The 12,675-nt window shown below is 36.0% G+C and overlaps 1 protein-coding gene across 12 annotated transcripts in view; it reads left to right on the forward strand.

Annotated features, from left to right (window-relative positions):
• Window positions 1–12,675, forward strand: part of WRN (WRN RecQ like helicase) — a 114,416-nt gene that overhangs the window by 85,114 nt on the left and 16,627 nt on the right. For 8 of the 12 annotated variants that reach the window (XR_011253545.1, XR_011253546.1, XM_069573349.1 and 5 more), the window contains 5 exons: window positions 699–840; window positions 5,776–5,946; window positions 6,024–6,118; window positions 7,180–7,252; window positions 8,031–8,107. Coding sequence is in view for 8 of the 12 variants with exons in the window: in XM_069573349.1 (XP_069429450.1) it covers window positions 699–840; window positions 5,776–5,946; window positions 6,024–6,118; window positions 7,180–7,252; window positions 8,031–8,107 (558 nt within the window). In the remaining 4 variants the exon portion in view is untranslated. The remainder of the gene's footprint in view (window positions 1–698; window positions 841–5,775; window positions 5,947–6,023; window positions 6,119–7,179; window positions 7,253–8,030; window positions 8,108–12,675) is intronic. The other 4 variants (XR_011253547.1, XR_011253548.1, XM_069573351.1 and 1 more) reach the window with 1 other exon arrangement.

Genomic DNA, 12,675 nt, shown 5'->3' on the forward strand with positions numbered 1-12,675 from the left:
TTTATTATAAAGAAAGCAACTGAATTAGATAGTTGAGCCGTGTTAGATTTTCTCTTAAGTTCTTTTGTTCTCAATGTGCTCTAAAGAATTTTCGTTTGTATTAATGATAATTTCAAATCTGCTTGAAGGCTGGCTTAAGAATTTAACTTCTAAATGGTCTTAAATGAACAGTTTATCATCTTTGGTTGTATTTTACAGTGGTTAGATTTTAAACTAATGATTGATAGCACAGGAGATTTGTTTGTTCAGTTCAAAACGTTTTGGGGGAGTGAGGGCAATAACCCTTTTTCTTCCACCAAAACCTAACGCAAAAATCCGGCGTTTATACAATCGATCAAGTGAAGCGCTTCAAGCGATAACCCTGCATTTCTGCCTGCTTGAACCTTTTTCTCTTCTGTTTTTGGGCTGAAGTACCTCCTGTGAAACTGGGGTTCTGGGGCGCTAGGGTTTGAGAAACATCAACATGACATAGCTGTGATGCTGTATTACAGCTTATATTTCATGTTCTACATACTTCACATGCTCTTTGCTGTGTTGAATTTTATTTGTAGTTTCTGAAGCAGTTGGCACATTTGAAATACTTTTTACTGGAATTTTTTTTTTTTTTACAGTTTACTTATTTAATTATTATACTAACTCTTTAATTTCTAAAGGTACATGGCTTGACTAAACTTTCTTAACATATTGTTTTTATTTAGATTGGATCACTGCTTTTCCCTTGAAGACTCAGATGATATGTTACAGGACTTTGGTCCGCAAGCATTCCAGCTCTTATCTGCTGTGACCATCTTAGGAGGAAGGTTTGGCATTGGGATTCCAATTTTGTTTCTCCGAGGATCTGTAAGTTTTCTTTTACTCCCATTGTACTTTTCTTCAGAGGTTTGCTGTTTTGTGATTATAGCTTTGGCTTTAGTTATCAGAAACTCAGAGTCATATTAAGTTCCAGGTCAGCACTGCTTTAATTACTTTTGACAAAACCTGGGTGTATCATTAAGAATGCTTCCAGGCTGTCTGTCTTAGTTTATTACATTGCAGTCGGATGAATCCCTAGGCTGGTCTTTTTTTGGGATAATTAAGAGTAAGTTAACTTTCATTGTGTCAAGGGACAAGTAGAACAAATTTGTGTTTTTTGGTACCCTGAAAAGTAGTAAAATTTTTGAGCATAACTTAAAATTTTAGTGATCTTTTGTAAATGTCTCAGTTTAGTTATAATATTTTGTTATATGTTTTTTCTTTCCTTCTGCTTTTTTTTATAAGAAGCATTTAAAATTCCTAGAAAGTTTTCTGTTTCTTAACTAATGAAAAAAATAGTTAATTCAGCTACTTGTTTTCTTTTGAGTGATTAGTGTGCCAGCATTATGCTAACAGCTGCAGGTACAAATATGAGTAGGTCATGACCCTTATAGCCAAGGAGCTTTTTCTGTAGTCCTTTTGTTTATGTGATTTTATTCCTGATTTACAAGTCTGTAAAGTTAAGTTTTATATATTGATATTGGTTGAAAAAAAAATAAGTGGGAGATAGAATCCTTTGCAATTGTATATAATTATTAAAAATATATTAAGAGTAGAGATTAAAATTCTCGCTTTGTATGTAGAATTCTGAAAATAATTTAGGTCAGCATTTATTTGTTAAATTCTTAAATACCTCATGTAAATATTTACTTTCTGAGTTTTTGTTCTGTTTGGAAAGAGAATTTTGAAGGTAGTCAGTTGTAAAATATTTTTAATGAAAGATTGAAAGCATGTTACCTTTAGGTACTGATATTTTTAGATTCTGAATGGAATTTAAAATTTGATTTGATTTGATTTGAAATCTCATGGTAGAAGTGTTGCCTGAGGAGCTTGGTCTAGCAACTATGAGTGCTGCAGTATTTTTTTATATAAAAGAATTCAAGTTGCAAGGAACAGATTAAATATAATTGAGATCTATGAAAATTTCTTGTCTCTGTCATCCTCAAATCCTGTGTATCCCAGCTGAATGTATAATTTATAAAAATTAGCCTTGTTTTAATTTGGTATAACCCAGCAGTATCCAGTATCAACAGATAAGTGGAAGTGGGCTCCTAGACAAACTTGAACTGGTCACAAGAGGGATCAGATTTCACCTATTATTTAAAAACCAAGTCAGACCACTTACACTGACAGTCTCTTCTGGGAGTCTACAAATTAAGAAGTTTATTCTTTGTGAAATTTTATATTACCCTTGCTAGATAAAGGTGTAAAACTTTTTCAAAAGTACCACTTAACGAAAATTTGTACACATTAACTACAGTGAAAATAAGGCAAGTTTTTTTTCTCTCTTATTTCAGAGATCTTGGCATCTACTGGGATATTATTTTAAAAATTATAATTGTATCTCCTTTGAGAATTTCGTGAATTGTCCACCTTACCTAATTTAGGAAAAATTGATATCTTTATAGATAATTTTTATCTCTGTGATAATTAAACACCTTAAAATTGAAACTCTTTGAGTTTATTTAAAGAGATATTTGTACATGTAAAACAAGTATTTCAGCTATACATGATTTTCCTCTGTTACCTAAGATGTTTACAAATAGTATAAATGATTTTTTGGGCCATCCAGGTGTTTGTGAATAGTTTGAAATTTTTAAAATTAATTTATTTATTCTAATTGGAGGCTAATTACTTTACAATACTGTAGTGGTTTTTGCCATACATTGACATGAATCAGCCATGGCAGTACATGTGTCCCCCATCCTGAACCCCCCCTCCCACCTCCCTCCCCATCCCATCCTTTAGGGTTGTCCCAGTGCACTGGGAAATTTTGTTTTTAAAGCATAAGTTTTGTTGGAAAATGAATAGTAGAGATGTTGCCTAAGGAAATTTGTTTTAGGGGTCTAGCTCACCACATAAAGAGATTTCCAAAAATCTTTAAACACCTTTGTGAATAGTATTAAGATATGCAGTTATCTTAATTTTACAGATTAGAAAACAGATACAGTGATTAATTTGCATAATTAGGAGATTAAGTGAAACCTCTTTCCTATTAAAGTGCTGAACCATATCATGGCTCCAGAATTCGAGAACACTTGATAAAAGATGCTTTGACTATATGCGGCCATTGAAAAACTATTGGTAGTTTTAATCACCCTTTTTAATTTTCAAGCTTTCTAGCAGGAGAGGGTTATCCATTTAATTTTCTGGACAAGTTATTTTATCAGATTGATATATATGCCTAGAGATAATTATCTTTATATTTTGGTTTGATTGTTCACATAGAATAGCAGTTCCAGAAATGACTTTTTTAAGACCTGAAATGGTAGCTGTGAACTTTGACTTAAAGGGACTGGAAAAGAAGCAAAAGGAAAAAATTAGTTAATATAGACAGAGACTATGAACTTTGTACTTTAAGAACACAGGAAATTAAAACCTCAGGAGTGAAGAGTTTATAATTTTTTCTGCTAGTTATTAAACATCTTTGGTGTGTGTGTGTGTGTGTGTCTGTGTGTGTGTGTGTGTGTGGCTGTGCCTCAGGGGCATGAGAGATCTTAGTTCCTCAACCAGGGATTGAACCTGTGCCCCAGGCAACGCAAGTGCGGAGTCCTAGCCACTGGACCATCATGGAAGAAGCTAAACATCTGTTTTTGTGTGAGGCACTGTACTCTGTTTTGTGGGGAGTTCAAAGTGAAATCAGATGAAACTTATCATCCAGTATGGAAGAGGTTACTTGAGAAGAAATAAGTATATTGCAGCATAGAAAGAGATGAGGAGCAAAGGGATAGGTTAAAGTATTATTCAGATTCTGAAGAGAGAGTGGTTGTTCATAGCTGCAAAACTAGAGTAGTTTTTCCATTTTGTGGACGCTAAGAGTAGATTGGTGTGCTCAGAGATGGATCAGGGGAAGAAGGCATGGAGGGGAATGTGGCATTCCTAGCAAGAAGAACCTCCACAACAAGCAACTGTGATTTTTTTTAAAAGACGTTAATTCAGAAAAGTGGCAAGTTTGTTCTCTGTATCATGATAGCACGTGTGTGTGTTCAGTTACTCAGTCGTGTCCGACTCTTTATGACCCCATGGACTGTGGCCCACCAGGCTCCTCTGTCCGTGGGATTTCTCAGGCAAGAGTATGGGAGTGGTTTGACATTTTCTCCTCCAAGGGATCTTCCCAACCCAGGGGTCGAAAACTGTGTCTTCTGAGTCTCCTTTCATTGGCAGGTGGATCCTTTACCACTGAGCCACTTGGGAAGCCTGATAGTGGTTTAAAGATTGGGGATATGATTCTCTTTATTCTAACACACATCCATCTGTTAGTAGGTTTCCACATTCCTTGATGCATCATTTGGTACCCTGATTTTTCCAACCTGCTTTTTAAAGGGCAAGAATGGGTTGATAATTTCCATTTTTGAGATGTTGCCCCATAGACGTAAAGACTCTTATTGGAGAAAAACGATTGTTTAACTCTACCACCTTTTACACAATGGCTGATACAAAATCCCAGAAGTTAAATGAGCTGCCTCAGGTCTGCTTTGTATCAGAAGCAGGATGAATGACAGCTTTCCTAACTGCTGTTCTAGGGCTGTTTCTGTTTTATTATGCTGTTCACATGCAGTTTTAAATTTGTATTTTTAAGTTGAATGATCTAGAGGTACTGGAAGAAAGGTTTATGATTGGTTAGAATGTGTGTGTAAAATTGTGTGCTCTGTAAAAATCAGTGCCCAAGTCCCCATGTCCTCTATAGCAACTTTCTCATCCTTAGCAGTTTCCTTTGTCTGTGGGTTAACCTGGAAAATTAAGTTAACTGGAACATATACGTAATAACTGGAAGATGCCTCGCACAGAGGAAAAAATTGTTAGACATTTGTTGCTGAAAAGTATTCTGACTTTTCAAAAATGTTACTTGGGTAAGTTTGGATTTCTAGTTGAAAAAGAAATATGGCTCCTTTAAGACAAAATGCTCCGTGTGGAAGAGCAGAAATATTTTCTGTGTGGGGATTGCCATGGAAACAAGGCAGTGTAAATTTATTCCCACCATACACAGTATTCACAGTGATTATTGCTCATGAAAGGGGAAGAGACAGTTACCCCTACTGATGAGAAGAGCATCTTCTTACTTCATACTAGTAAATGTGTTTATTCACTTCACGCGTTCTGCTTATGAAAGGGAAGACTAGAGGAATGATTTTTAGAGTCCAGATTGCTAATAAGTACTAGTCAGGCAACTTAATGCCTTTGGTGTTATTAGTTTGCAAGCAATAGAGTCTCCTACTATGAAAGTAAGCCCCCAGCAAGTGTAGAATGCCATTACAAGTGTTCCAGGAAAACTGACTAGATACTGAGTCAGGGCTTTTACTTTTATGTTACGGAATGCAGATTAAGTTAAAGGATCAGCTGTTAGCTCATAAAAAGAAAGTTAGTATTATGGAGCCAGGCTCTGTCCTGTCCTGGTTACTGACTTAATCTTCACAACATCCCCAAGAGATCGGAATTATTATTATATAGCAGCCAAGGAAATAGAAACACAGATAAGTAACCAACTTGCCCCATATCAAAAAGCTAGTAAGTACCTATGCATTGGGAAATGCTTGTGATTTTTATATGAAATTTCCTGCCATTTTCTTTTAAAGTAGAAAAGGAACACTATTTGAAGTGTATTTTTTGTAAGTTAGGTATTCAGAGCAAGCAGGATGGGTATAAAAATTCGTGGGTTTTTAAAGCTGAAACTTAAGTATTAAAGCCAAAGAATCAGTATATGGTTTTGTGTTTTACTTCTCCTGTTTAATTAAATAAACACTTAAGTTTTATTCCCAATTTCAGAATTCCCAGCGTCTTGAAGATAGATACCGCAGTCACAGTGTCTTTGGTACGGGCAAGGACCACACAGAGAATTGGTGGAAGGCTCTTTCCCGTCAACTCATCATTGAGGGATTCTTGGCAGAAGTTCCTGGGCATAGAAAATACGTAAAGATTTGCACCCTTACAGAAAAGGTAAACCATGCAGAAGTCTGCCTGTTTGATTTAATGTTCTCACTGTGCATTAAAAAGAGTCTTCTTGTGTTCAATAGGGTAGAAACTGGTTTGCTAAAGCCAAAACAGAATCTCCTCAGAGGCTTTTACTTCAAGCCGATGAACAATTGTGTCCAAGGACATTTCTACCAAGGTTCATTTTTCATTTTTTCTTTTAAACTTTCAGGTTTTTATGATTCATTTTATGCCAGTTTGCAGGCACTGCACGGGGTAAAATGAATAAAGAGAATCATTTTTGCATGCCTCTTTTAGTCAGTTTGGAGGTGGCCATCAGTAGGGAGAATAAATCATAGAACACTCAGAAGGTATTCTTAGTGTATAGAAAGTAGTTGACTATAGTATTTAGAAAGCTGCTTTCCTATTGATTAAAGAAGTATATAGCAAAGGGAACTATATTTGATATCTTGTAATAAAATGTAATGGTAAAGAATCAGGAAAGAAAAAGAATGTAAACATATACATATATATATATATATATATATGTATGTATGTATGTATAACAGAATCACTTCACTTTACACCTGAAACTAACACAGTCTGGTAAATCAACTGTAATTAAAAATAAATAAAGGAACAGCATTGAGATCAGTATGAAAGAATCCATATCCCTTATTGCCTTCTTCTATACAGAAGATGGGAAAGGAATACATGTGTTTTTGCCTACTTACTTTTATACATTATTTATACATTTTTATACTTTTTATACATTATTGATCATACTTTTATACATTATATACTTTTATACATTATTAATCATTTTTCAGGTTTTTTTCTTTTTTTAAAGAAATGAGATATAATTGACATGTAACACTGTAAGTTTGAGGTGTGCAAGTATTGGTTTGATAAATTTACATATTACACTATGATTATGGCAATAGTACATAACTCATTACTTGAACATAAATTTTCTGTGTAGAGAGCAAGTAAGATTTAGTCTCTTAGTGACTCTGAAGTTTATAATACAGTATTACTGACTAATCACAATGTAATACATTAGATTATCAGTTTTACTTTTAAAACTTAAAAAATTTAAAAATCTTAAGCTCTCTTGGGGTGGTGGGGAATTGATTTAAAGAAATCATCAGTCCTAAAAGAGTAATATAATCTCATCTGCCTCTCTAAGAGTAGAGGTGTGATGATTCATGTATTAAATAATTACATTTTAACATTTGAGAAAATTTTATTACTTTTCAGTTCTAAAGCTGTGTCTTCAGGCACTGAGGAACATGTCTCTGATCAAGTACCAGTTGAATTAACTTCAGAGAAGGTTTGTTTTTGTTAAAGAGATGGTTCTTATTTATTTCATTCTTCATTGGTGCAATTTCTATTTTAATTTTTATTTCCATTTTATTTCCACTCAAAGAGGAAAACACCATATAGAGTAAGAGATAAAATTTGGAGAGAGAAATTATATGAACAGAATAAAATATGCAATATATGATTTCTGGAATTAATAGAAGTATTTGAGCAAATAACTTTCTTTTTCTTTTACACCTACTTCATAACTCATTTGGTTTGGAGTCTTTTTTTTGTAAACGATTATGATACTTTTAGTTGATGGAAAAACAAGCTTGATTCCTGAATGTTCTCATTAAAGTTACACACACACACATTTTCTTGCTTTGTTTTGGATCTTAGGTAACTATTACAGATTAAATACTTATCCACAGGCAGACTTCCACTAATTAGAATACTAGGGTGATGGGGTGATGGACAAATGAATTAAATTTTCTGGTGAATTTTTTCTGCTTTCTTAAAGTATGCAGAATGTAATTAGATCATTTTTATGACTTTGGCTCTTTCTATGTCTCTAAGAATTCTTTAGATCACATGTTCATTTGGAAGGAATGGGATATTACACTGTATTCCAACTGCCTTTAGAACATTAGAAATTGATAATTCATGAGCTTATTTTCAGCTGATTTCTTTGATGAGGTGTTTAGTCAGAGGAAAAATTATCATTGTAATATTTTGTATTTTATTTTCTGCATATTTAAAAGATTTTTTGAAACTTTTTTTTTAATGGATCTTTATATGTTTAAAAGCAGTTTAACTTGGATCAGATGTATTCTTACAAAGCACATGATAAAATTTCTTCTTGGAGAAACAGTCCTAAAAACAGGTACAGAATTCACATTTTTATTCTCTATAATCACTGTGTTAGCACTTTTCTTTTCAAGAGAGAAAGCTCTATCAGATGTTGGGTTATTTCATTGGCAGAAGGAAGTTTAAACATAAGCCTCCAGTAATACAATTATTAAGGCAGACTTATAAAATTATAGTTTTAATATTAAGAGCTAACACTTCTGGGTATTATTGTTTGCCAGGCTTGTGCTAAATGCTAGTCTTTATAGAAGTAATATCTCATTTAATGCCTACAACAACCTATGAGTTAGCTACTATTATTTGTCCCTATTTTACAGTTGAAGAGACTTAAGGGTTAAGTTAACTAACTTGTCAGGAGCATAAATTAATAACAGAGGTGACTTTCAAATCTATATTTGTTAACCTTTAGCATCTATACACTAATTATAATTTGTATGAAATATATATAGTCCCACTTCATTTTCAAGAAAGATCTTATGGCAACATACAATGGTGGATATTAAGGTGATACACCTACTGTGCTTTCAAGCTTAATATTTGTCTTTCTGACTTAATAAAAGTATGGAGAATGTACCGAATTATAGAAGGTCTGAAAATAGAGAATTTAAAAACTTGTGAGGACATGCGCACCAGTTAAGTGGACTACATTTGCATACATATTAAGTGAGAGAAAATGGTTTATTCTTTAAATGGTGTGCTCACTTCAATAATATTGCTTTGGAGTGTATAGAAACATTTACTGTATATAATACCAGTCTTCCACACCAAATGATTTCTTTTTAACTGGATATATGTCATATGTGATTACTGTGTTTCATGTAAGCAAAAGGTTTAAGGAGTGTGCAGAACAATAAACCCATTCAGTATGCTGAAGCATTTCTTTACTTAAACATTCCCTGTGACTTCTTGGTGCCACGGACTACCTTAGGCACTGGGATTGGGTGGAGATTAATAGAGACATAGTTGCTGGCCCTCTCAGAGTTTGTATTCTAGTGGGATATACAGATGAGGGAACAGAAAATTACAATCCAGAGCTGTGGCACTTTGGAAACACACTTTGGAAGTGACACTTGAGGCTTAAATAGAAGTTAAGTGAAATGAGGACATGCTCTCTAAGCAGTGGAATGGCTCACACATTAAAACCTGAAAGCAGGAGAGGATGACGTGATTGAGGAGCTCAGCAGTTTGCTAGCAGTTCCCTGGGAGAGGGAAGCAAGGGAGTGGTGACATTTAAGACTAGAAAATTGAACAGGGTCTCGACTATCTGGTGGGCTTCCCAGGTGGCACAGTGGTGAAAATATCTGCCTGCCTATCAGGAGACGCGGGCTCGATCCCTGGGTCGGGAAGATCCCCTGGAGAAGGAAATGTCAACCTCCTCCAGTATTTTTGCCTGGAAAAGCCCTGGTAGGCTACAGTCAGTGGGGTTGAATAGATTTGGACACAACTGAGCGACTAAACTGGAGAAGGTGATGGCACCCCACTCCAGTGTTCTTGCCTGGAGAATCCCAGGGACGGGGGAGCCCGGTGGGCTGCCGTCTATGGGGTCACAGAGAGTCGGACACGACTGAAGCGACTTAGCAGCAGCTTAGCGGCACAGCGACTTAACAACAACAACAATAACAACAAGAATATCCAGTTCCTTTCAAGCACTCCATTTGATCATAAAGGCAGTTGGAGCCAAGGAAGGGTTTTAAGCCGGACAGTGACATAATCAAATTTATGACTGAGAACAGGTGTTGACAAACATTTTCTATGAAGGATCAGATAAGAAGTATTTTAGGCTTTGAGGGCCAGGTGGGCTTCCCTGGTAGCTCAGCTGGTAAAGAATTTGCCTGCAATGCAAGAGACCCTGGTTTGATTCCTGAGTCGGGAAGAGCCCCTGGAGAAGGGATAGGCTACCCACTCCAGGATTCTTGGGCTTCCCTGGTGGCTCAGCTGGTAAAGAATCTCCCTGGAATGTGGGAGACCCGGGTTCGATCCCTGCGTTGGGAAGATCCCCTGGAGAAGGGAAAGGCTACCTACTCCAGTATTCTGGCCTGGAGAATTCCGTGGACTGTATAGTGCATGGGGCTGCAAAGAGTCGGACACGATTGAGTGACTTTAACTTTTCACTTGGTCTCCATCTCAACTACACAACTTTGCCATTATGGCCTCAAAGCAGCCATGGATGATATGAAAATGAGTGAGCAGGGCTCTTTTCCAATAAAACTTTATTTAGGGACACTGAAATTTGAATTTCATTTAATTTTTACATGTCACAAAATGTTCTTCTTTTGATTTTTTTTTTTAGCCTTTAAAAGAATGTACAGAAGCCATTCTTAGCTACAAACTTGGCCAGAACAGACAGATTTGGCCTGAGCACCCTAGCGTGTCAACCTGTGGTTGATGACTCTGGCTGTGGATGGTATGAATTGCAGGAGGAGCAGCATTGTAGACAAGTAGAAAGCCTGTTGGTGTGCCGTTTGCAGGAGGTGATGGTAGATTAGTCGAGGGAAGTGGCAGTAGGCGTGGAGAGAAGAGATCTGTGAGATATTTAGGAGATGGAATTGTTGGGACTCAGCGACTGAAGATACGGGTTGATAAAAATGGAGGACTTGACTGTGACGCTTGGATTTCTGTCTTTGAGAGTAGGTTAAGTGCTGCCATTTCCTTCACTGAGCCTTGTAAGAGGAAGCCCTTCATGTGACATGAAGGGTTGTATGTTAGGGGATGAGGTTAACTTAGAAGTTTTAGTGATAGACAAACCCAACTTTGAGATACCTGTGGAGTGGTCCAGTAGTTAATGGACAGGCTTAGTGTACAGAATAACTATTATTTTAAATTTCATTTGAATTTTCATTAAAATAATACATGTGAATTTTTAAAAAGTCGATTGGCACTTAAAGACATATAACAAAGCATAAGTTCACACCCTTCTCAAACCCATGTTCTGTTTTATAGAAGCAATTGGCCTCCATATTTTTTTTTAAATGCCTTTTCAACATATATTTTATTTTTATTGTACATTTCTCTTTGAAAGGCTGAAAAAGTGGGGAAAAGGCTAAGAGAGGGGGCTATTGTTTTCAATCACCCATCTTTCCTTTTTTATAAAGTGGATGTATTGTTGATTTACAATATAATTTGGAGAATTCCATGGACTGTATAGTCCATGGGGTCCCAAAGAGTCAGATACGGCTAAGCGACTTTCACTTTCACTTCCTTCAGGTGTACAGCATAGTGATTCTGTATTTTTACTGATTATACTCCATTAAAGTTATTACAAGATAATGGCTACAATTCCTTGTGCTTTACAATATATCCTTGTTGCTTATTTATTTTTAAACATAGTAGTTTGTAACTTTTAATCCCATTCTCCTAAATTAGCCCCTCCTCGCCTCCCTCTTCCCTTTGGTATAAAACCTGTGACTTTTCCATATACATTCATTTTGTTAGTTTTTAGATTCCACATATAAGTGATATCATGGCTTCCCAGGTGGCACTAGTGGTAAAGAACCCACCTGCCAATGCAGGGGACGTAAGAGACATGGGTTCAATTCCTGGGTTGGGAAGATTCCCTGGAGGAGGAAATGGCAACCCACTCCAGAGAATCCCATGGACAGAGGAGCCTGGCAAGCTTAGCACATAAGTGATATCATCCAGTATTTGCCTTTCTCTTCCTGACTTACTTCACTACAGATACTATTCTCTAGGTCCATCCATGCTGTTGCAGATAGCAGAATTTCATTCTTTTTATGGCTGAGTAATAGTCCATTGTATATCTGTACACCACATCTTTTTTATCCATTCATCTGTTGATGAATGCACTTGGGTTGCTTCCATATCTTGGCTGTTATAAATAGTGAACACTGGCATCTATGTAGCTTTGAATTAGTGTGTTTGCTTTTTTCTGGCTGTGTACCTAGTCGTGGAATTGCTGGATCATATGGCAACTCTTAAGTTTTTTGAGTGACCTCCATACCGTTTTCCGTAGTGGCTGCACCAGTTTACATTCTCACCAGCATTATACAAGGATTTCCTTTTCTCTGCATCCTCTTCAACATGTGTTATTCATAGACTTTTGATGATAGCCATTCTGACAGGTGTGAGGTTGCCTGCATGTTTCTGACATGCCTGGATTACTGTTTTTTGACTTAATTAATTTTAGAAATTTTCTGTTTATATTCTGTAATGGTAAACTAAAGGCTTGTTTCCCATTTCCACTTCCCTCATTTCCTTACTTTCAATCCCTTTGCCTCCCTGGAACAAAATTATATTTCAAGTTTTGGTCATATAAATAATTTGTTTTTATTATATGTGCTCAAATACAGTATAGTAAGGCAAACTGTATTGTTATGACCACCGCTCCCTTAATTATCTTCTTTGTTTTCTTGATTTTCAATGTTCCTATTACTAATTTTTAATTTCTCCTATTTTCAGCCTGTTTTCATTTGTTTATTTTCTTGGAGAGTTCCTCGCCTTTGTATCCTTTCCCATCTAATGAGAAGCTTCTCTGTTGGGTCATTTGGTAAAGAATCTGCCTGCAATATGGAAGACCTGGGTTTGATCTCTGGGTTGGGAAGATCCCCTGGAGAAGGGAAAGGCTGC

The sequence above is a fragment of the Ovis canadensis genome, chromosome 26, assembly GCF_042477335.2.
Source record: "Ovis canadensis isolate MfBH-ARS-UI-01 breed Bighorn chromosome 26, ARS-UI_OviCan_v2, whole genome shotgun sequence".
Classification (NCBI taxonomy): Eukaryota; Metazoa; Chordata; class Mammalia; order Artiodactyla; family Bovidae; genus Ovis; species Ovis canadensis.